This window comes from Elgaria multicarinata, chromosome 18 (assembly GCF_023053635.1).
Source record: "Elgaria multicarinata webbii isolate HBS135686 ecotype San Diego chromosome 18, rElgMul1.1.pri, whole genome shotgun sequence".
Lineage (NCBI taxonomy): Eukaryota > Metazoa > Chordata > Lepidosauria > Squamata > Anguidae > Elgaria > Elgaria multicarinata.
In genome coordinates this window covers 1,145,411-1,170,575 of record NC_086188.1, presented here as the reverse complement: position 1 = coordinate 1,170,575, position 25,165 = coordinate 1,145,411, and the positions used below count along the sequence as shown (strand labels likewise).

Genomic DNA, 25,165 nt, shown 5'->3' with positions numbered 1-25,165 from the left:
TTTCTGACTAGCCCAGGAATACTGTGATGCCCGAATTTGTCACTCTGAGTTGTTGAGATAGAAATGGCCCAGAGTTTTAAACCCAACAACAAACCCTGGGTTAAAATTCTGGGTTGCTTCTCCCTCAACGATTCAGAGTGCCAGGTTTGGGCATCACAGCAACAGCCCTGGGTTCTTTAGCAAACACGAAGCAGGCATGAGGCAACACACTCGTCTCTCACAACTACCCATGGTTTTAACAACCCATAGGTTGCAGTAACGAGCAAACCGAGTTGCTGTTTCACCTTTCTTAAAATGTTTAGAGAGCACGGAAGTCAAGGGAGGAAATTTATAATGAAAGCTAATTGTCATTTATTGTATCACCCACCTGTCCAGTTTCCAGTGCCTTAGTGGAACATCTTCCCTTCATTACATAGAGAGATTCCCTCTCTCCACACACGCACTCCTTGTGTGTGTGTGTGTGAGTTAGGAAGAATCTTAACAACATAATAAGAACACTTTGGGTTACTTCTTCGGTAAGATTTCTGGAGCAGAACAGGCTGCTTTCTCTCCAAGCAAAATAGATTTCTCCTTCAGCCTGAAGCTTGTTTTCTGCTGTGCTTCCTTCAGTGTTCCCTGAGCAGAGGCAGCCATAGTGTCTTGGTCTCTTCTGCGCTTCCAAATCAGGCTCATGGTGTGCTCAACTGAAATCCGCATGTGACCTGTCCCTTTCTTTCTTTTTTCGTTTTTGTGTTGTATTGTCTGCTCTCCTTCTGCACCCAATTCTTTTTTATGCTGGGTTTCCCAGTCTTACTTTTTCCCCCTAGCAGGTGTCTTCTCCTATAAAAGGCTTTTCTTTTCAGGGATAATTGTAAAGTTATGGCTAGTGGCTTTTGTTTGAGCATTTGCTAAAATGTCAAGACCATAAGAATATAAGAAGAGCCATGCTCTTCAGACCAAAAACGTAACCAGACCAGCATTCTGTTCACACTGTGGCTAACCAGCCCTTGCAATGATTTGCCATCAAGTCCTCTTATGGTTCTAATGGTTGGAGATGAGTCTCTTTCAGGGGACCCTGATGACCACATGTAATGTAGGAGCAAGGAGAGGTACCTTTCTCATACTTGACCCTTAACTGGGACCAGGTTACCCAAAGGACACTCTCCACCCACATGAGCCTGCCTGAATCCTTTGATCATTTTCAGAGGCTCTGCTCTGGAGCTCATCACCATCAATTTTATGATTGGCAGGTCCCAGATGCAGGATTTTTTCAGTAGTGGCCCCACAGTTGTTGATCTCTCTCTCTCTCTCTCTCTCTCTCTCTTTCTTTCTCTCTCTCTCTCTCTCTCTCTCTCTCTCTCTCTCTCTCTCTCTGGCAGACCCTTTCTCCCCCCACATTTAGGTGGGCTGTTAAGATATTTCAATTTTAAGCAGGCATTTGGTTTTTTTAAAGAAAATCTTGCCTTTATTGTTCTGCTGCTGGCTTTTTAGTATTATTGATTGTAATATTGTTTTAGTTAGCTTGCTTAATGATTTCTGGCTTCTGGATTCGTTGTACACCGCTTTGATTACGTATATGTAGAAAAGTGGTTTATAAATGTTATGTAATAAATAAAAATAAATCTCAGCCCATATTTTGGGTGTACGTTGAATGGGTTGAGGCTCACCCGTCCTTTCCAATTGGCATATTACACATGGCTGCATCAGCTTCTCTTACCCGTTCTAGTCCCACCCACTTAGAGTCATATAGGAGCGCAGGGGGTTGGTTGCCTTATACCAGGTGAAAGCAAAGTGGTGCCCATAGGCACCAATGTGCCCCCAGACTGGAATCTTCCTTGGCGCTTGCCAGGGTGCCCTGCCCCTCTTGCTTTTTAAAAAGAACACATTTTCTTACCGGTGGCTGGGATTGCTGTGAAATAGGCTTCTGTTGGTACTAAAAACTGCAGGTTCAAAGGAGTTGTTTAGCATGTGGGAGGTCAAACCTCAACTCAGGCCTTGTATGTGATCCTTTGGGCAGGTGCTTGACCTTGATCCTGCTTCCCATGGCAGCCATTTTGTGGTGGTGCCCAGGACAGTTTCTGAAATTGCCAAATGTTCCACTGCCCGAAAAGGTTGTCTGCCTCTGCCTTATACTGGCCCCTCTAGTCCAGTATTGGCTACTTTGATTGGCAGTGGTTAACCAGGCAGAGGGAGATGTTTCCCTGGTCTACCGCCTGATCATTTTTAATTGGAGATCTTGGTCCTTCTGCATGTAAAGTATGTGTTCTACCACTGAATTGTGGCCTTCCTCCATGAAACGTTTCAGAGAAACCACCCGGCTGCCTCAAGGCTGCTGCCGCTGCCGCTGCAAGGTATACGAGGTCACCCTTTCCCCGTTCTTTATTTCTATGGGTCATCCTCTTCCCCATATCTTTTCCATGGTGTCTTTCATGGCCCTTTGGGCTCCATAACTCCAGCTTCCCCCCTTCATTTGATCTTCATTTCCCTGGGCTTGGGGTAAAACCCTTGCAGGCATGTTAAGTTTTGATTTGGCTGACAAAGAGTTGCTCTTCTTAATATAGGGGCCAAGTTCAAGGGTCACTGATCTGTTCAGTTCGCTTTACCAAGATCTGCAGTTAAGCTGTGGAACAGGAAAATTATCAGAATGGAATATACATCCGTAGCCATCTCCTTCGGCCTCTCATTTTAGTAGCTGCTTTACAGTGGAAATGATCAGTGTTTGGGCAGCCCCAAATGGGCTCCACTATTATTATTTCATGAGGAGCATAAGGCTAGGTCTACACATGCAGCAGCAGGAGGTGGTACAACCCTAAGGTGTTGGAGTGGACTGTACCACTTCATATTGCACATCGGGGAGCGATGCTATTTCGGAATGCTCCCCAAGGTTAAATGCTCCCTGCCCCTCCCCCCCAAAGCAATGAAGTCCAACAGGTAGAGAAATTCTAGCCGAGTCTGCTTTGTGCTGGGCTAGTTTTCTGCTTGCAGGGTTCTTGTTGTCGTTTTAGCAGAGAGAAGCATTCAACGATGTGATTGTCACCACCTGGAGCCTGAAGTGGCACAGTCTATTCTGCCACCTCATTTTGCAGCATGTGTAGAACAGGCCTGAGAATATTCTCAGGAAAGGGAGTGGTTTTTTTTTTTAAACAAGTTGTTTCTCTTGGATATCACTAAACCTGACAAGCTCAATTAGACGTTCTAGGTCGCACCCTGTAATTAATTCTGGAAGTGCCTCCACTATCGGACATGCTAGTTGTGAAGCAAATTAACTGTGAGAGTCGGGAGCTTTCCTGGCGCACTTTTGAAGTGTCTCTTTTATGCGCTGCTCCTAAACACGTAGGCTGGATGGACATCAGCCCCACTTGACAGCAGTGAGGTTTTGCTTTGCCAAGTTCTGTGTTCAGGGTCTAAAAGTGTCAGCAGATGAAGGCTCCCTCGTAGGAGGCTTTCTGGAGCAGAAAATGGCTTCTGCAGCATCAGTTGTTCCTGACTACAGCTGGGAGTTTATGACTAAGGTTGCTTCCAGGTGACGACTTACTGTGGAATCACTGTGGTTCGTTCGCTCACGTTCCACACGATGTTGTCATCCGCTTGTAGCCTTCCTGTGTTTCTCCAGTGCCGTCTTCTTTTCTTATTGGAGGAAGCCCCAACCCTTTTTGTGAAGGGCAAAACAGTAATGCAATCTCCAGAGAGATATAGATTGCCTTTAGCGGTGCTCTTTTTAAAGGGGTGTGGCTTTAACATGGGAAGTGACCCATCCAGCAAGTGGACCTGTCATAGCTCGGCCTCATTTAAGCAAGGTGGTCAGTGGTGGTGACCAAAAAGGTCTTTTTTAATAATGGTTTTTAAATTAGCACTTTTTAATGCTTTATGTGTGTATGTTCTGTGTTTTAGAATTTTAAATTTTGTATACTCGTTTTTAATCTTAATTTTAGAATTTCTGTAAACTGCCCAGAGAGCTCTGGCTATGGGGGCGGTATATAAGTGTAATAAATAAATAAATAAACAAACAAAATAATGCTACTTTGAAGAAACAGTATCATAGCATTATAGAGATATAGTGGCAATTTAAAAGTGTTAACCACTTTGCAGTGACTGGAAAGGGCTCCCCCCCCCATGGTTAGAAAGAGAGGGAGGGAGAGAGAGAGAGAGAGAGAGAGAGAGAGCACATTTTAGGAATACAGTGCTATTAAGTGGTTTTACATTTTTTTTTAATGTAAAAAACAGATACAGTTGAAAAATGTGCTACTGCTATTTATAGAATCATAGAATAGCAGAGTTGGAAGGGGCCTACAAGGCCATCGAGTCCAACCCCCTGCTCAATGCAGGAATCCACCCTAAAGCATCCCTGACAGATGGTTGTCTAGCTGCCTCTTGAAGGCCTCTAGTGTGGGAGAGCCCACCACCTCCCTAGGTCACTGGTTCCATTGTCGTACTGCTCTTACAGTCAGGAAGTTTTTCCTGATGTCCAGCTGGAATCTGGCTTCCTGTAACTTCAACCCGTTATTCCGTGTCCTGCACTCTGGGAGGATTGAGAAGAGATCCTGGCCCTCCTCTGTGGGACAACCTTTGAAGTATTTGAAGAGGGCTATCATGTCTCCCCTCAAGCTTCTCTTCTCCAGGCTAAACATGCCCAGTTCTTTCAGTCTCTCTTCATAGGGCTTTGTTTCCAGACCCCTGATCATCCTGGTTGCCCTCCTCTGAACACGCTCCAGCTTGTCTGCGTCTTTCTTGAATTGTGGTGCAGAATAAAGGATGATAAAAATGGCACCCACTTCAAAGACTGAGCTGTGAATGTGTGGTGAGCTATGATAGGTTCAGCTGTCCAACAGGTCACTTCTTGTGTCAAAACCACCTGAACAAAGATGGTAGAGTAGCGCTGAAGACTCTGATGTGAACAGAACGTGTGGATTATCGTGGACGGAACATGTGGATGGTTGTGAATGAGCCCAATTGCTCCTGCTGCAAGCAGGATAGGCACCCACAGACCTTCTGTCCATGGTTTGGATAGGGTTACATGCAAAGCAGGAGCTCTGGCTTTTCTTTCCCACTGCAAATCAGAGAAACAACCCAACAGCAAAGCATGGGACAAGCCAGGGTTCCTGATTTACACGGAAGGACAGAGAGTCAGCTGGTTGTTTAGACAATCCATTTGTGGTGGGAGCGTTTCAGTTCATTCACGATAACCCACAATAGATTTTTTTTAAATGGTGTGTTGTGCGAACTGAGCCACTAGGATGTGCAACACAGCAAAACCTTCCTCGTATAGTATGGAAAGTCAATTGCAATTCCTCTTAGAGCTTACAGTGGAAGGGCAATGATTTATTAGTGCTAGGAGCCATGTTGTGGTTGAGCGAGCAACAAGCTTTCCCTTGCAGTCCAGTTTTAAGAATGGTGGTTGTGTCTCCAATGCATCACCTTCACCATTACTGGTTCCAGGTTTTGGGGCGCCCTTGGGTAAGTTCCCCTGAGTGTGCCCACCTCCTCTTCCTCCTCCTCACCACTGCTGCCATCATCCTTTCACTTGCCTCTCTTTCTGGGCCCAATCTGCACTACTTCCAGGGGAAGAGGTTAAACTGTGCAGAGGTTACTGTTCCTCCTCCTTACTCCACTCATTGCTTGCTCATTCAGAGACGGCTGGTGAACAAGGAGGAGCAGTGGCCCAGGACCAAGACACTCCAGGGATTGGTAGTGGGGCCCCTACTGATTCCAGTCCTGCCTCTCTCTCATTTTTCTCCACATGGCCCTCCACGAAAACCTGTGACTGATCAGGGAGCTAGTTATGAGACCCCTTCTATACTCACAAGGCACTACTCTAATGTTCCACAATTTATAACACTCACGGTTTATGATCAGGTTTCAGAGGCATGCCTCGTTAATACACATGGAAGGTGTTAGTGTCTCTTAACACGACAAAACTCTCAAATCCTTTTACTTTACCTGTCTGAAGCAATTTTCAGGTGTCTATGTTGGAAGCTTTCCTCCCCCCCTTTCATTTTTTCTGATCAATTTGTAGCTGTTCCTTTTAATGAGTTTCCTATGGAAATTCACTAATAAGTTGTCCTCAAGAAACTCCAAATATTTCTTTCTTATTTTTAATTGTTTTCCATAGAAGAAGTGGCTGCAATAGCAATAGAAACTATTAAGCATAGCAATACCAAGAGAAAGAAGCTCATGAGGCTCTAGGGATGCATTTGGACTTGGCCAGTTGGGCCATAAGCAGAAACTTGGATGGACACTTTGCTTGTTACCACAGTTCACAAAAAATCTCAGGAGTCAGATGTGTATTCACTGTAGAGAGCTGAAGGATAGAATCATAGAGTTGGAGGCGGCCTTGTAGGCCGTCGAATCCAACCCTGCTTGAAACCCAGGGCTAGAGCATCCTTGACAGATGGCTGAAGACCTCTGGCAAGACACATACACATACACATACACACACACACACACTAATTAGCTCCATTGTTGAACTGCTCTTACTGTCAAGAACCTAGAATTTTAGAAGATCCCTGCTGAATCAGACCAAGGATCCATCCAGTCTATCATTCTGTTCACACAGTTGCCAATCAGCTGCTCACGGGAAACCGACAAGTTGAACATGAGTGCGACAGCACCCTCCTTCCCCAGCCGCTGGTGTTCATAGGCACACTACCTCTGATGCTGACGGTAGCATATAGCCTTGGGTAGCCTCCTCCTCCTCCTCCATGAGTTTGTCCAATCCCTTTTTAAAGCCATCCAAAGCGGTGGCACTCACTTCATCTTGTTTCTCGTCATGTTCAAATGAAACCTACTTAAGCCGTTAGATCTAGGCCTGCCCTTTTTGGGCAGCGGAGAATTAAGCCTTTGCCCTCTTCTACATGGCTGCCTTTCAGGTATATGAATCATGTCTTGCAAAGCATTAACTATTCTAATCTGTGCTGATAATTGTCACACTGATAAATAATTTTGGCTGCATGAATTTACTTTGCCACTTTCTTTTTGTCTGTGCTCCCTTGTCTCTTCGTGTGTGTGTGTGTGTGTGCACATCTTTTCTCTCAGCCTCTCAGCCATCTGTTACACTTTCAAGTCAGTCTTCCATCTGTGGCATCACCCTGCTCATTTTTCCTCCCCCCCCCTTTTTTTTCGTTTTTCTTTCGTTCCCCACGTGCATCTTTTGCTGCTCATCACTGGTAGAAGACCGCTGGTGGCACAACCTGCATGTAGCTCCTCTTTCCTCTTGTGCTGGCATGTGATGGTGGCACTGTTGTGTTCTCTTCCTTTCCCTTTTTACTAACAGACGCAGACCAAACTGGAGCATGCCCGCATTAAGGAGCTTGAACAGAGCCTGCTCTTTGAAAAGACCAAAGCTGACAAACTCCAGAGGGAGTTAGAAGACACTAGGGTAATGGACTTCGCAGTTTAAATGAACAAGACCTTTTTTTGTGTGATGGGGAAAGTTCCTGATGCTGGAGCTGAGTGGGCATAATATGTCTTGGAATCCTTACCAGACAGGGACAATCCTGCCTCCCACTTGCCATTACACTGCTAAAGAAGAGCATGAGGATGGTGAGGCCCAATTAAACTTGCAATTCACTTCTTAAAATAGCTGTCTTGCTACCGCAAAATCCAGGTAAGATGCTTTTGAAGAAAGGGGTAGAGAAGAATACTTCTAAAACACCAAGGACCCCAAAAATCCGTGTGACAGCATTTAGCCAGTTAACTCGCTCGTCAGCTGATGATAAAATAGTGCACTGCGAAGATTTATTTTTGTGTTCCAGTTCAACTTTGGTGGTGGTTCTCCCTGCAGTCATCTATGTATTAAGGAAAGATCTTAATCCTGTTTGGTTAGATCAACACCTTTTCAGATGCTTGTGGGGCTTTTCTAGAGACTTCCATGAAGACCTTCAGGGGCTCATGTTGTATGGCATGTCTGTCTCTTCTCTCTTTCTCTCTCCTGTTTCTGTCAGCCTTGTTCAGTAGCAAAGCTGGACAGCAGTAACCCCCGGCCCTTGGAGTATTTCTAGCAAGAGCCCCGTTGAAGATCTTTATAAACAAGGCAAGCCCTTGCACCTGTTGTCAGTACCTTCAGAGCAGTCCTTGGCTCGGCAGTGCCTCCCCTGAATCTGGATCACTTTAGATATCTAGCTCCCTTTCACGGTTTGGAAAAGTTTTGAGCCTCTATCCAGCCCCCAGGCATTTCTTTTGTACTCTTTAGCAGACAAAGTACAACTTTTTATTTTAACATTTTGCTTTGAGATGGAATAGTTCATGGCTAGAACTAGTTTTTGAACCTGTGCCAATTGGATGTCCCATTTCTAATGATCAAGATTTCCTGGTTCTTAATCAAATTGCTGATGCCTGCTCCAAACTGTACTTGCAGATTTCTTTTGCAGCTGTATGAGACTCTTAATTAAAGAGATCCTCTTCCTCCCAATTGGAAAACTGCCATTGTCCAAGTATTGGGACATGCCACTTGTTTAGGGTCTTGGAGGGGAGAAAAAAAAGACTTCACAAGATTTAGAGAGCGCTTATCTATGGATGCAGTTATACAATTTAGTTCACAGGGACTGGGTGGGTAGCAGCAGGGATTATAATCTGTCTGCCCAGGGTTTATATGAAAAGCTCATTTTCTGGCGTTTTCATTTCAGTATTTGCAGATACCATATATGGACTCCTGTATATAACAGAGTGCTTCTTCCTTTTTTTCTGGTCTTTGAACTTTGGTTTATGAGAGCAAAGGGAAAATTTGTTCTGCAAATTCACAGACATTGCTTCTTCTCAGTGAAATACTCATGTGAAGTACTCATGTCTCCGCAACGAGCTTGAAGCTGCTGAATCCAATTGCTGAACTATAATGAAGGATTCAAACGATTGTCAACTTTCTGATTTTTACATTGAGTTGGTGTCCATTATTATTTATTTTTCTGAAAAAAAATAAGTTTAGCATCCTGACTCTTCTGGGTAAATACTTTCCAGTCTGCAGGCACCATGCGAGCCAATTCTCTTGCAAGTTTTTTTTTAAAGGCAATAGGTTCTGCCTGACTAAGGATCTTCTTGCTGGTGGTATTTCTCATTTATTCAATCCCTTACTTGTTCACACATCAGCTCTTCTCTGAATCTCAGAAATGAGCAAAATTAAGGAAATGTAACACATGCTGTGTGCAATGGGCTGAGAGAGTAATCTGTGGTCCTTTGACAGCATCCCAGGAACCATGAGAAAAAACTCCCTGGAAGCTGTAGCAGCTCAGAGTTCCAACCTCTTAGAGGGGAGAGACGGGTGTGTTGTGGTGTGTTGGTGGGCGGGGAAGGAGGGGCCCTCGATCCAGGAGAGCAAATGCTCTCTCAGCCCTGCCTCCCACCACACTTTCGTCCCGCCAGCCACAACCGAGAGGGCATAGGAAGGAAAGGAGCGCTCCAATATCGGAGTTCTCCGGGGAGAACATAGAATTGCTCTCTTAAGAGTTCTGCGCTCCAATTTAAGTCTCATGAGATCTAGCATCCTTCAGCTATTTTTGTGTTGATGTCCCCTCACAATGCTTTCTCTTTTTTTAAAAAAAAGAAAGGATTCTTAGAGGTGTTCTGCTAAACTTTAATAACATCTGCAAGCTGCAATTTTAAGCTTTTGACTTTAACAGTCTGTCTGCCTTACTACTAACTTCAGTCAGGTAACTGACCCTTCAGCTGGAGCTAAAGCTTAATTCTGAATACACATGAGGATTGTTTGCTTTTCGTTTAAAGGGGGGAATGGTTTTTTTTAATTAAATGGTCATTAAGCTGTTACAGGTGCACCTTCAATAGCTTTTAATTGAGTATAGGATTCCATTAGCAATATAATCAAAAGTAGAAATTTAGATTCAATTAACAGCATCTATTTCACCTTCAGATGCCTGCTTTAGAAGTACTAGAGAAGCTATATTGCTACCCTGAGAAGGTGATCAGTGTATCCCACTATGATTTTGAGTGCAACCTGTTATAATGAATTTTCCTCTCTTTTAAAAAATGCTATTGATCCTAGGTGGCCACTGTATCGGAGAAATCTCGGATCATGGAACTGGAAAGAGATCTAGTACTGCGGGAGAAGGAAGTAACTGAGCTGCGAGCGAGATTAGAGTCCAGTAAGCCTGTCAGCAATGTGGATACTTCTCTCTCGTTGCTACAAGAAATCAGCACGCTGCAAGAGAAGATGGCATCGCTAAGCAAGGAACACCAGGATGAGATGAAATCACTGAAAGAGAAGCTTGGGATCAGTGAAGAATCATTCCAGAAGGAAATCAAAACCTTGTTGGCATCCAACCAAAAAATGGTAAAAGAGAATGAGTCCCTGAAAACAAAACTAGACGCTGCCCACAAGGAGAATTTGGAAGGGACTGAGCTATGGAAGTCCAAGCTGGAGTCTGCTATTGCTTCACATAATCAAGCAATGGAAGAGCTGAAGACCTCCTTCAGCAAAGGGGTTGGTGCTCAGACTGCTGAATTTGCAGAGCTCAAGACCCAGATTGAGAAGCTCAGAGTGGAGCATCAGAGTGAAACATCGAACCTGAAGCTGAAGCAAGACAACGAGAGGTCGCATCTCATGAAGGAGGTGGAAGCTCTCAAAGAGAAGCTGCTGGAAGCCACAGAGGAGAAGGAGAGGAGCCTGGAGGCCTTGAAAACCAAATTGGAAAGTGCTGAAGATCAGCACCTGGTGGAAATGGAAGACACCCTAAACAAGTTGCAGGAAGCTGAGATAAAGGTAAAAGACCTGGAGGGGCTCCAGGCCCAGTGCAAGGAACAAGCCAAGGCGATTGATAGCTTTAAAGCCAAGATCAAAACCACCGAAGCAAAGCTCTTGGAACTTGATGCCCTTCAAATGGCCAATTCTGAAGGTAAACTGGAGTTGGAGAAGCTTAGCAAGGAGCTTGAGGCAGCTGGAAAAAAGATACAGAGTTTAGAGAATGACAGAAATAATGAAAGTAGCCAGGTTTGTACCCGCATCCATCTGTTTATTTGCTTTTTCCATTTTTTTAAACTTTAATTTGTGTTGTTTTGAGACAAGCTGTGTGTTTCTTATAGAGAAAGTTTTATGAAATCATATTTTTGCATCATCTGATGAGATTTTAAAATGTAGACACAAAACATGCACTGCATCTAGCAGACAAAAAGAAGTACTTCTTCACACAGTGTTGTAGTTAAAACAATGGAATTTGCCACCACAAACTGTGTTGATGGCCAACAACTTAGATGGCTTCAAATGGGAATTAAATTCATGCAGGATAAGGCTGGGAAAATCCCCACTTCGGGGCTTCTTATGAGCATTAGTTGCCCACTGTACTGGGCTAGACCGGCCTTCCCTCTAATCCAGCAGGCCCTCTCTTACATTCTTATCTGGAGAGCTATGTAGGGCTGGAGGTTGACTGTGTTAGTAGAATATTGCATGCAGGTGACATTGGGCTCTCTTACAGACCCTTAATCCTTTCTTGAAATCTGCTTTAATCTGCAGAGTTCCAGGTTTTCCCTCAGGGCCAGAGGGACGGCATTCATCCGACATGCTAATCCACGCTGCGTTGTTTTCTTAAACCCGTGATGGGTTAGCAGGCCGTGCACACCTGGAACGGTTTTATCGGGGTGGGTTTTTTTCTCGAGCAAGACACACTTATAACTCATGGTCTGCTGCAGGGGTTGTTTGACCCATGATGAGTTGGTGTGTCGGCCAACCTCACACATGCCATCCCATCGTGGGCAAAATGGCTTTAGGCAGTGAACCGCCCAGGAAGCTTCGGCTAGTGGGTGGTATAAAAATGCAATAAATAAATAAACCCCTTCCGCTCTTCCCAGTCACAGCCAGCGATTGCCAGGGCCCCTTTCCCTATGCCCAGTGGAGCTGGTTGGAGGTCAGCAGGGGAAAGGTGGCAGCAACCAACACGCTGTGGGCAGTGCATCCCTATCATCTGTCGGGCACACCAACCATATTAGGGAGAAGGGAGTGGGTGCCGTGAGCAGACCTTTATTTCTGTGAACACAAGGTCACCCTGCCTTCCCTTGAATTGAGGAACGAAGCAGGTGTGAATAAGTTTCCAAGAAATATTGTTTATATTTAGTGTTACGTGGGGCTCCCAGTGGACCCTTATCCAGGAAACTGGTGTGTTTTTACCTGCGTAGTTCCAGCAATGCTGTGGCTTTCAGAACATTCACTGGGCACAGCTTGGGATACATAATGAAGAAGAGCCTTCATTCACAAGTAAACACTGCACAAGGAAATACTGCGATGGTCAGAGGTAGTGCTCTTTGTGCCTGTTGTTACAAAATCTCATCACACGATGTCTTAGATCCTAGATTTCATGCTTCTTGGCACTGATTGTTTAAGTGCCATGGAATTTAAGGTTTCCTATAAGTTGGTCCGTTAAATATTTATCTTTGAAAGGCCATTCCTGATCTGTGCAATTGACCATAATTTAAATCACATGAGTGCTTGCCATAATGTGGCAAATACTGTTCTCAGTGTAACCAAAAGAATTATCTGCACAACCGTGCAGCGATCCTCACTGATTTTCAGTTAGTAAGGGTAAATATTTAGGGTTTTTTTTAATCCTGAAAAGTATTTAGGATAAAATGAAGATGATTTTCAAATTTCATATTCATAGCACATGTCATCAATGCTATAAATGAACTAACTTCTGAGCACAATTCCACTTTATTTAAGTCTTCGTTTTTCCTTCAGTTTATGTTCATGTATTTTTGTTTGTTTTCACTTTCTGTTTATTTACACACACACACACACACACACACACACACACACACATATATATATATATATATATATATATATATATATATATATATGCCACTTCGACAAAGTCCTTTATTTTTTATTTTTTCCTTTTGTAATTTTTATTTTTATGCTACATGGTCATCTTTGCTAGGCTGTTAGTCTAGTCAAAGAACTGCAAGAGAAGGAGAAAAAGCTTCTGGATGTTGAAAATCACTTGGGTGCTGTAAATCAACTTAACGATACTTTGGAAAAAGAGCTGGAAGATTTGGTGAGTCGCCATTGGAAGAAATCATGCTTGTACACCTGAGCTTTGCTTTGGGGCTTTTAGAAGGGAAAGTCATCACAAGTTTTATATCGAGTCATCCTTATTTGCTCAAGGATGACTTTTCCCTCCAGTAAAATTGGCTAAAACAGCTATTAGGCTTTCTTTCCCAATTAAAACTTTGTGAATTTTTTCTACCTGGCTTAAAACTGTATTGAGCCGACTAGATCTAAACATGTATCAATGCTACTTTTCATTGTGGTCTATTTGATCCTAATGTATTAAAGCCAAATGGTTAAATTATTTCCTCCCCCCTCCTGCTTTTTCTAGAAAGGAAAGTTTTCTAAGGCTGCTGATGAGGCAGAAAGTGTACAAAAATCTATGCAAGGTAGGCTTTCCAAGAAGGTAATTTTAATGTTGTTTTAAAAAATGTGGTTGGGGAAGAGGGACAGAATTGCTTCTTTTGGTCATAAATGCCTTATTGAATATAATGAAACCAACTTTCAAAAGCTGGACTGATCTCTGACCAATCTTGTATTTTATTCCATTAGAAACTGTTGAAAAACTAAACCAAAAAGAACAGCAATTTGCACACATGTCATGTGAACTGGATCAGCTAAAATCCAACTTGACAGGTAAGTGGAGGTAGCTCAGTGGAAAGATTGGCTTTATGTATAATATATCCAGGCCTGGCTCCTGATTTGGGGAATGCTGGGGAAACTGCTTAGTTCCCCTGCCCCACAGCGTTGTGTGCCCCCCACCCCCACCAATGCCTTCCCACCACTTCCCCTTTATTTGCTCCATTTATCTTTTTATTTCCTTTTTCAGCCATGGAAAAGAAATTGAAAGAGAGAGAGGAGAGAGAACAGCAGCTGATGGAAGCTAAAGCCAAACTTGAAAACGATATAGCCGAAATAATGAAATCCTCAGGAGACAGTTCTTCTCAGCTTACAAAGATGAATGATGATATACGGCTAAAAGAGAAGTAATTCCTCTCTCTCAAGGAATATCTTCATGGTTTTGCTGCTATAGGAAGTAGGGCACTGGACTAGATAGGCCTTTGTTCTGATCCGGCAAGGCTCTTCTTGTGATGTGATGCTTGCTTTTCTTCAGCCCAGGGCCTCAAGAGTTGTTGAGCTTTCTCTAAACATGTGTCTGATTTTAAGTCCTTAATTAAGGTGGGGAAGCATGGATTGGGAGGATGGAGGAAAAACACTTTTTTAAAAAAGCTATAAATATCTAAAGAGGAAGTGTTTCCTCCTCCCTCTCTTCTGCAGGCCCCTGCTTGTATGATCGGCAGGTAGTGATGTTCTGCTCCTCCTCGTCCCTGTATTTCAAATTCTTTGCGCTGAAAATCAAATAGCTAATAGGCAGCCAGGGTAGTTCTCTTTTCACAGGTGTCATGTGAACCTGGCTGGGTGACCCACTGAGCATCCTCGATGCAGCTTCTGAATCGAGCGCAAGGGCAGCCCACGTAGAGGCCATTGCAGGAATTGTTCTGAAGAATAGTACATACATTTAATAAGTGGATAGAAGAGGTGATCGCTCTGAAATCTGGGCTACAAGTGTTACATTCCTGATGCCTTCTTTTTGTTACAATGAATTTTAGGCGGCTAGAGGAGCTCCAACTTCAGCTCACCAAGGCGAATGAGAGAGCTACTCAGCTGCAGGAAAACGGGGAGCAGACGGCATGCAAAGCTGAACAGCAGCGAAAGGAAATGCACGAAAAGCACCAGGCTGAGCTGCAGAAAATGCAGGGCAAGTTAGGCAGCCTGGTAAGGACAGCTGTATGGAAGGCTGGTGGGGCTGCATGAGGGGAAGCTTCCCTCGAGGAGCCGGGTTCTGATAGCCAAGAAACCAGCATGGGCCAGCACAGGCATTCTTACTTTCTACTCATAGCTAAAAGTAAATAGCTCTCCTGAGAATAGTAGAAAGTGCAACACAATTTACCCTTCGAACTCAATTACTTACTGGTTTTCACTTATACTAAAGAAAAGCTAGAAAAGGGGCTCTGTGCTGTGCTCTGATCTTAATATACCAATGTATGTATTTATTTAAATTGCTTATATACCACTATTCTAAGATCTCTGTGTGATTTACACACACACATGCACACACACACACCAATGTAAAAAGTAAAATAATAGATCCATTACAAAGAACAGTAAAACAGTGTGATTGCAAGTCAGGGAATGGTTGGATAAACAGATACATCTTCAAGAGCTATTTGAAGCTTGCCACAGTTTCTGCCTTTCGAGCCATGCTTGGGAGAGTTGCTGCGAAGGGCCGGAGCCGCTGCCTCGAAAGCCCGCTTCTGTGCTGTTGCTTGATGGATTTTAAGCCCGAAGGTCTTTCCCGTAGCAGAGATGGTTACCATGTGAAACTCCCCTGGAACAGCACTGCCTTACCTCTGACGCGCAAGGCCCCATCACTTAGAAATCTCCCCAATTACTGTGGTACTATTTATAAGCTGCAAGGCTTCAAAGGCCCAACTCTAATGCAAGAAAAAATAGGTGGCGGTAAGAAAGTAATTGTAGGAGGGAGCAGGACTGTGTCCTCAAGCTGGATTCTCTATTTTCGCAGGAGAAGGAAATTGCAGCTAGCCAAAATCAGTGCAAAGACCTGCAGGCTGCAAAAGAAAGAACCCAGTCCGAGATGGCTGCCAAGCATGATGGAGCCATCCAGGAGCTTAAACAAAAACTTCAGGAAACAGGACAGCTGTTGACAAATGCACAAAAGAAGAACAGTGAACTTGAAAAACAGGCCAAGGAGTTGAAGAAGGAAGCAGAGCATGCAAAGGTGTGTATTTATCTGAAGCAGGGTAGTCAAAGTATAGATTATCTTTAGTGGCTCAATTGCTTACCTTTAATCCACTGCATAGGGCTTAAAGAAACTTTTCAATCAAGATCCACCTCAAGCTGCTCTATTGGGCTGGTGTGGTTCTGTGGCCTCTGATGCAAGAGGAAGCGAAGTTGTTAGCACCATGTCCCAGTGAATTCTGGCATCCAAAGCCCAATGGAACCCACACCGCTCTACAGTTTGTTGGAGGCAGCTATATTTATGAGTGAGGTGAACATAGAAACTTCCAGAATTAGGTCTAACACTCCAGGGCCATTAAATCTCATAAAAATCAATACCGATTATTTAATCTATATTAGGGTTGTTGTTGTTTTTTAAATGTATTCTTCATGACAATACACATTCTGGTTTGGGAACAAAGTTTAAGATGCAAAACAAAAGGCATATAACTTCAGTAGTGGGATAATTTGTATGAAAACAAAGGAAAGAAGGAGGCTCTAGGGATGTTGAGAAGCCCAGTGTTGTGGCTTGGACCATTTTTTTAAAAAAGGGCTAGTGTTTCTGGGGAACAGTTTTAAGTGTAATGATTCCTGGTTTTTTGCAGATTTTTCCCAGTCCTTTGATTTCTGATCTTACTATTCTGTAGCTTGCTGACATTTAAAACCCTTTATTCCTTTCTTTGGATGCTTAAAAATTCCTTCTTCAGTTTAAAATGGTAAAGCAAGCTTGGAGGGGGTGGATTCTAGAGGCATTTTTTATTGCTTAATTTCCTTTAAAAGCTGCCCATGTTCCATATTGCCCTTAGCTTGACTTAAGTAGCTTCCATTTTATTTATTTATTTTGCATTTCCTCAACATTGTTCCTTGCCTTCATCTCCCATTTGTTGCTTAGGTGCTTTGAGCTTTTATGTTTTGTTGCTCCTATAAGCTGAATATTTGGCGTATACATTGACACACAGGCCAAAGGGCTCCAAGCTGCAATTCAAGTTCTGGGTGATTTGGATTTGTTAGTAAAATAAGGTGTGGATAAAATGCTCTCCACAGAACAGAATACTAAGTTACCATACTCCATGGGAAGAATCTGCACCATTGCTAATGCCGATATTGACAAAATTCTGAGGTTGCTGCCCGTTTCCCCCTTTTGGTATTTCACCCGCACCATGACCGTGGGACTTCTAGCACCTCTGATGTAATCCTTTATGCTTCAGGCTGTGTTAAAGTCAACCATAGACTGGTGAAGAATGTAAAGTATGGAACGTTTTCTTTCATGTTGGGCATCATGGTAAGCCTTGGTAATGTTAGCTATGAGAGCTTCACCTTATTGGGAACATTTGGCATTAAACCAATGAAAAATTCATATTCATTGTGGTGTGTCCTCAAAGCGTACGGAAGCTCTTTATGTTTGTTTGGGGAAGAATCATAGAATCATAGAATAGCAGATTTGGAAGGGGTCTACAAGGCCATCGAGTCCAACCCCCTGCTCAAGGCAGGAATCCACCCTAAAGCATCCCTGACAGATGGTTGTCCAGCTGCCTCTTGAAGGCCTCGAGTGTGGGAGAGCCCACAACCTCCCTAGGTAGCTGATTCCATTGTCGCACTGCTCTAACAGTCAGGAAGTTTTTCCTGATGTCCAGACATGTGGCGGAGAAATGCAAAGCCTGCAAATTCAGGCTCTGCGTTTGGGGTTTGTTTCTGGTCAGCTTGGGAACTGAAAAGGAGAAGTTTGGGAAGAAATCTGTGAGGCCCAGAACATTTCTAAATTTTCCCACTGCTGCAGCCTGCTTTTTCCATTTGTTTCCCCATATAAACACCTACGTTTTCACGGAGGCTGTTGCAAGAACGCCGTGTTCTTGTTGGGAGAAGACTTGAGCCTGGCGGGAGTTGTTTTGAACTCATCTCTTGTGGATGAGTTCCACAGTGCTCTTCACGACAGTTATGCTCAGCCAGTGTGCCTACAGCTCAGTGTGCAATGAGGAAGTGGGATTTGCACCCACTCAAGGCCCACCGGTCCCAGCCCGGTTTCACCTCTGAGGGTCCCACGTCATGTCTCAGTGTGACACGTGCATGTCCATGGCAATGTGTCCAATGACTTGGAAGCTCTTCAGAAGGGCTCTTGTGTGTCAGTCTATACCCATATAACATATATAGATATATATTTAAAAAACCAAACTTCGCTATTTGTCTTTAATCCACACTTTGCGCTAGTCTGCTTGACTTCATTTTTGTTTTGTTGTTTTGTTTCCCCTTCTCCCTGATCTTTGTTTCTTTAGTCCTTAACCTCTATGTTAGCGACAGCCAGAAAAGAGATTGAACTAATGTCAGACGAGATGAGGGCTTTGATATCAGAGAAAGAAACCTTGGCACAGGAGGGGAATGCTTTAAAATTAGAAAAAGGTTCCTTGTTATCAAAACTTGTAGAGTTGGAGTCCAAGATTGGGTTGTTAAAACAAGATCAGGAAAAACTTTGGACAGTGAATGAAGAACTCAACCTGGAGAACAAAAAAATTGCAAAAGACAAACAAGAAGCTGAAAATAAAACCCAGCAGGAGAAAGCTAAAAACGACGAGTTGATTTCTGAGAAAGGGAAGTTACTCTTGGAAATAGAGGCAGCCCAGGATGACCTCCTTAAGATCACCAGAGAGAATGACCTTCTGCGCACTTCAAAGGCAGCTCTCCTCCGCCAGGTGGATGAGCTCCAGACCCATACTGAGGCGTTGGTCGAGGAATGTCAGAAGCACGTCGGCCAAAGAGATGCACTAGAGGACTGCCAGAGAAGGCTTTCGGAGGAGAACGCGGCTCTTCTCAAAGACAAGGATGACGTCATTCAGAAGCTGAAGAGCTCTTACGAAGACATGGCCAGGGACCAGAAGGAGCTCCTTCAAGAAGTAACTACCCTGGCTGCTGAGAGGGACGCGCTCTTGGGAAAACACTTGGATCTCGAAAACCAACATGTGGCTTTGAAAAGGGAAAAGGATAGCCTGTTGCAGACCAGCCAGGACCTACAGTCGGACAAAGAGGCTCTCTTGAAAAGCCAGGCAGAGCTGCATAAAAGCTTAGAGCAGGCGGTAGATGAAAAGCAGAAGCTTGGCGTGAAAGCTGAAGGCCTGCAAGCCAATCTAGAAGCATCAAATAAAGAACTTAAGAAGGTCACCAAAGACAAGGTGCAACTGGAGGCCTCTCGCGCCAGCCTTTCAAAGCTCTTGGAAGAGATTAAGGCCAGTAGAGCATCAACAGACTCCGAATGTATTCAATTACTGCAAGAGAAGGAAGCCTTGACTTCATCCGAGAGGAAGCTTTCTGGAGAAAGAGAAGAACTTTTGAATGAATACAAGGCCGTTTCGGAGAAGTTGGCTAAGGTCTCCGAAGAAGCTGCCCTTACTGAGAGAACACTGAATGAGAGGCTGAGTCAGGTGAGTGCAGAGAAGGAGCTGGCTTCTCAGAAGTCCTCAAAGCTCAAGAAGCAGAATGAGAGCCTTGCGAAGGAAAAGGCCATTTTGGATGCAAAATGTGCCGAGCTCCTTGCAGAGAAGCAGTCTGCCACCAAAGCCCTGTGTGACCTGAAGAGGAAGCACGAGTTGGACATCTCTGCCAAGAGGATGCTGACTCAAGAGAAGGCCAGGCTCCAGGGCAGCGTCGACACTCTGAAGCAAGAGCTTGACCAAAAGATGGAGGAGAACCAGGAGCTTGCCGGCTACAAGTGCGAGCTGAGCAGCATCTTGAAGGAGACTCAGAGTGCCAAAACCATCCTGGAAAACGAGTATTCTTCCTTGCTTCATGCCAAGCAACTGCTGGCAGCGTCATTTAAAAGCAGTTCTTCTGAGAAAGAGAGAGAGACAGCTCGGTTGCAAGAAGAATGCCAGCGGTTGAGTCAAGAGCTTAAGACAGTCCATGATAACCTGAGGATAGAACGGGAAAGTAGGAAACTGGAGAAGGAGTCGTTTGTGGTAGAGAACATGCAGGTTCATAGCAGCGTCAGCCACTTAGAGCGGGAGAAAGAACAGCTCACCTTAAAAAACAAAGAGCTGTTGGCTGAGAGGGATCACTTGAACCAGGAGAAAGTAAAATCTGAGTCTAAACTAGAAGAAATTATGAAGGAAAAGGCAATGCTTAGTGTCGAGACAGACCAACTTGCATCCAATATTGAGACGCTAAAGAGTGAGTTTGCGGCACTGACCAAGTCAAAAGCAGAACTCCAGGAACTGCACAGCGGTGTCTCCAAGATTCTGGAAGACCTCCGTTCCAGGCACGAAACGTCTGAACTGGAGCGTCTGAAACTGCTTCAGGAGAACGAGGTTCTGCTTTCCGAGCAGAAGCATCTGATCACCATCAAGGAAGAAATCTTGAAAGAGAAAGAAAAGTTCTCCAAAGATTACTACAGACTGCACGATGAGGTAACGCTTCTTACACAGGCCAACACTGAGATGTCAGCTGGCCTTTTGGCGTCTCAGAACAAAAACATGAGGCTGGAGAAAGAAAAAGATGAGCTTGCTTTGAAACTGAGAGAAATTGAGAGTCTTCAGGCGCACGCGGTAATTCAAAGATTTGAGGTATCGAAATGCTGATAAAATCAGTCAAGTACTGTTACTAACACCAAACACTAACTTCAATTGTTTTGGTGTCTGCACTTAATTTTGCACGATCCGGCACCTTGGCTCAATCTGAACACTCTCCTTAATTACCTTGCTGGCAGCAAGTTTACCCCACTATGTTTTGGAAAACCTTTAAACTGCTGTGATATTGTGACGAGGGGGTGGGGGTCGGAAGATCACATCCAGCTTCAGGGTCCTTACAAGATTATTTTTTCAGTTGTGAATAAAAAGGCAGGTTTCCAGATCTGTAACTGCTTCACAGGATGCAACATATATATTGGCACAGATGTGCCCTTCTTTGAAAACATTAAAACATCCATTTAAATTGATTTCCAAAAGTTACTGTTAAACCTTCTCCTAAGCCTTGCAGCTCTAATTGGGCAAAAGACAGCAGGGCAATCTCTAAGCAGAATTGGTGGTGGAGCTAATGTTGCAAAGGATTTGGCAATGTCTGTTACCTTCTTATTCACAGGGTTTGCGTTCACCACCAACAGAAGACAGGTTGGAATTTTGAGCCATTCCCCCCCCCCCCCCGCTCCCCGCTTTATAGCCCGTAAAGCTTTCATTCCAGGTTCTTTTTTATATCACCTTGCCTGAGGTTGAAACTTGGCTTTGCAGTACAAAAAGATTCCAACTATATCTTTGTCCCCGTCTATTTTAATTTCATTGTTGTCTGCCCCTGCCTTGTCTTCTCAGTATTCTCCAAAAACAAAAAAAACCAGAACATAAATGACAAGTCTGTTGGTAGTGAATAACTCCTGAACTACTTTTTTTAATGCCAAAAAGTAATCCAAAAGAATGATTAAATTGGTGCCATCCATCTCACCTCAAGAATGGCACTAGCATGGGATTGTAGTTTAATTTCTGCATGGAGCAAAAGGCGAATGGAGATTTAATTGTACTTCATTAATTTTTAGAATGCACACAAGCGGCCAGAAATGGAGTGCTTGTTTTTACACAAGGAAGCGGCTTGTAAATAGTTGATAGCCATCTATGTGCTGTTTACACAAGAGAAGTTCTATTCACTTGAGGGACCAGCTATGGAGGAAGTGGTTGATGGATTTGCAACCAGAGTCCAGCACGGTTTTACATGATGGGACTTGACATAATTGGTTTTTTTTAATCTCTTAGACTGCACAGACGGCAGAAGATGCTTTACAAATCGTTGAGCAAGTAACCAAAGAGAAGGATGCCCTTCATAAAGAGAAGATGGAAACTTTGGCCTCCCTGGAGGATTCCAAGCAGGCCAATCAGAAGCTGCAGAAAGAGGTAAGCAAATTCAAAACAAGGCTGGGTAGGAAACATCACTCAAACCTGGACAGTAGGTGGCAGGAAAGACCCACATCTGAGACCCTGGAGAGCAACCTCCAGTCGAAGTAGGCAGTTCTGGGCTGGATGGAAGCTTTCTGTCTGTCTAAAGCCAAATCGCCTGAGCCTAAATTTTAACAGGAGTGACTTGTAGTACAGAGAGGAGTGCCTGGCATTTCCCTCATTTCCCCCTTTTTTACTCACGCCTGCGAAACATTAAAGAGAAAATAATTTTTCAGCCTTCTGAACAGCTGCTTTATATGGAGTCAGACAGTGGGTCTACTCTGAGGAGCAGACAACTCTCCAAGAGCTCAGGCATTTCTTTCCCATCCATCCTACTGGACATGCTAGGGATGAAACTTGGCACCTTTTATGTCTGCTCTACCACTCAGCAATGCCCCCCTCAGAACTATGGCCAACTAAGGCTTAAATGAGACAGGTGTCTATCAAACCACAGGCCATCACTACTGGAGATCACAGAGAATTAAGGGCCTTGATGACAGTTAATGCGGGTAGACGGTTTCCAGATAGCTGGAAATTAAAATCAAAATCCAGTGCCCCCGTAATTCTTCAAGAGCGGACAGAGATTATCCATTATATAATAAAATACATCACTGAGTGCTTGTGAACAGATGAGGCTTACAGGCTGGTGACAGCTCTGGCAAGATAGATGAAAACCTAGTAAATAAATGCACGGCAGTCAACTTGGGCCAGAACCTTTAGATAAATAGAAAGGATGGTATTCAGAGCAGCACAAACTCTGGGCTCAGCGTTCCACGTCCCCCTGACAAAGGTACAGTAAAGCCTTACGGTGGAGCCTTTTCTTTTCTATTTGGAAACTTCCACCTGTCACTTTTTGATAAATGTGTTGGTGGGTGGAGAGCCTTTTAGGGGACCTGCCATTCTTGGTGGCTGCCAGTTACCTTTCAGTTAACATTTTGACAGTTTGGGTGGATCCTTTACCAAACTGATATATTTAACCTTCAAAAGGCACAAAAGAGGATGATGCAGCGAATGCCTGATTTAAATGAGATTCTGAGATGTGTCAGAACTTTTATTAATTGAAGAATAATTGAACTTCCAATACATTTTGGTCTTTACAGCCATACATTTTCTGCCAAGAGTAGTTATGTTAAAATAATTTCAAACATGCAGTGCTGCGTTAGCTATGGACAGGTTCTCTCTGAGAGTCGGTGACCCTTAAGCCAGTAATGCATATGTGAACTCCTTCTTATGTCTGGCAGCAAATATTCTCCTGTGCTGACAGACGTGCTTTGGGGACTTTGATTACGTCACTGGGTGAATACAGTTCCCCATATACTTTTTATTGTCTACTCTGCATCACGCTTAACCTTTTCAGTTATACTAGCTTCCCTCCCAGATTCCATTTTTGTGACAGTCCAAAACATGAAGTAGCCTATACTATTTACTCACACTGATTAAGATTCATTATCAGCTGTATGTTAAGCAGTGTGTCAGGGCCTTCTCAGCGGTGGACCCACGCCTCTGGAATCCGCTTACATGGGGGAGGGGGGAGGGGTGTCCATCAGGCCCCTTCTCTGCAGGTCTTCAGAAAAGCTCTTGAGGACTCCAGGTTCTGCTAGCCATAATTCCTTGTGCAGCTAGTTCTGGGTAATTTTATTAATTGCTTTTATCAGTAACTTTTGTTTTTATTGAACTTTGAATTAGTATGTAGTTTTTGAACTTTATTGTAAATGTTTGGTATGGTTTTTGTCTTGCATGCTGCCTTGAGAATGTTTTACCCTTAAAGGTGGCCTAAAAATAATTTTACGTATTATTATTATTATTATTATTATTATTATTTATTTATTTATATAGCACCATCCATGTACATGTACATGTACATAGTAGTAAATGACTATGAGATTGTTGTGTGTTTTTAATGTGCCTTACAGCCAAACTAGACGTGTTTAGAGAGTTGTGTTCAAATCTTCCATATTCTGTTTCCTTTTAAAATTAGCCGTTGGGCATGCGAATGTGTGCACTGCCACTGGACTGCAGCGTGTGGGAAATAGGATGGGGTTTAACCCCTTTTCCTGCACTGTTTTCCTGATCAGCCTCCTCCGCACCAGTTGTACCAGTGGAGAAGGGCAGATGGTTTAGATTTTCTTCGGTGATGAGGTGAAAAGGGTCCTCGTCCACAGTCCTAGTCCATTTGGGGGTGGGGGGCTCTGCAGTTGCTTTTAAAAGAAAAAAGGGCACCATCCCTGCTTTCCAGCATTGCGTCTAGCTTGGTCATTACGGTCTCAAGAAATCTTAAGCCAAGAGTGTTGCTTCTTTCGTTTTTTCTTGCAAGTTGGATACCTTTAAAGAAAACCAGCAAAAGAATCAATCGGAGCTTAATAGGTCTCAGGAGCTTCTTCGCACGGAGAACAAAAAATCAGAAGAGATTAGAAAAGAACTGTAAGTATTTAAGTGTTGCTCTGTAAAAACTCTGTTCATGTGAGATTTGATTTTTATTCATGAGGGCAAATAGGTTTTATTCATGGTGTATGATGGAGTGTCTTCCCAATTACTTGCAAAATAAATAGTGAAGAATTTGTGTGAAATCGCTATTCTGCCTTCTGAAACCTATAAAGGGAATGCAGTTATGGGTCAGCCAAGGTTACTGGGTTCTCTGTATGTGGTGGTTAATTTAAAACAAGGACATTTACTGCAGTGTGCGTGTGTGTATTTCTTTATTGATTTGAAACCATACATGGTCCATCCACCCGGGGGCACCGGTTCTTCTAAAATGATCTTGCAGGTCACTCGTCCACCACCCCCATTCCCCGGCAACAAACACACAAAGCGGATCTTTTTTCTTCTTTCTTCATTGCTCTGCCTGTTACTAATCCTCATAATAGCATTACTGGTAATGCTTTGCAGGAATAACCACAATGATTGAATGGGCATAGATATGAGAGAAGGTGGAGTACTTAATGCTAATTGACGAAGGGATTTTGTTTGCAAAAGAACTGTTTATTTTTAATTTCCGGTGGTGGTGCGGGTGATTGGGGTTTTTTTTTTTAGTTTTGCATTAGCTGAAACAAATACGTTGATTTTTCACGACTAGCTGTGAGAGAAATGCAAGGCCAGCCAGGTCTTGCAGTCTCTGTGGGCGGAGGGAGCCAAGCTGTGTCATGTGGACACACTGTACATTTCAAAGTCAACTCACAGTGTTTTCGAGTTCCTTTTTAAAACCTAAACCCCAAAATTCTAATTGGCATGTTTGAGGAGCCGATTGTGCTGCAATTTCTTCGGTCTCTGGCAACAAGGAAAAGTGGTCATTTCTAAGGTTGTGTCTAGTCCAGGTATGAGCAACTGTGGGAGCCGTTTTCGCCCGCAGGCCACTTTGGGAAGAAAACAATAATATTTTTAAAAATGCATCACTAAATCTGAGCCTTTTAGCGTTTCATAGCTACAGAGTGCCATTTTGTTTGATATATATGTATAATTCAGGGGGCATCGGAGGCCGTATCAGGAGCAGCAGTTATTTCTGGGTTTA

The 25,165-nt window shown here is 43.6% G+C and overlaps 1 protein-coding gene across 6 annotated transcripts in view; it reads left to right on the top strand.

Annotated features, from left to right (window-relative positions):
- CLIP1 (CAP-Gly domain containing linker protein 1) overlaps nt 1-25,165 on the top strand; it is an 84,198-nt gene that overhangs the window by 36,942 nt on the left and 22,091 nt on the right. For 4 of the 6 annotated variants that reach the window (XM_063143844.1, XM_063143845.1, XM_063143843.1 and 1 more), the window contains 10 exons: nt 7,250-7,354; nt 9,968-10,912; nt 12,852-12,968; nt 13,293-13,350; nt 13,514-13,597; nt 13,791-13,947; nt 14,572-14,737; nt 15,546-15,761; nt 21,481-21,618; nt 23,975-24,081. In XM_063143844.1, the coding sequence (XP_062999914.1) occupies nt 7,250-7,354; nt 9,968-10,912; nt 12,852-12,968; nt 13,293-13,350; nt 13,514-13,597; nt 13,791-13,947; nt 14,572-14,737; nt 15,546-15,761; nt 21,481-21,618; nt 23,975-24,081 (2,093 nt within the window). Of the gene's footprint in view, nt 1-7,249; nt 7,355-9,967; nt 10,913-12,851; nt 12,969-13,292; nt 13,351-13,513; nt 13,598-13,790; nt 13,948-14,571; nt 14,738-15,545; nt 15,762-18,030; nt 20,308-21,480; nt 21,619-23,974; nt 24,082-25,165 lie in introns of all 6 variants that reach the window. The other 2 variants (XM_063143848.1, XM_063143847.1) reach the window with 2 other exon arrangements.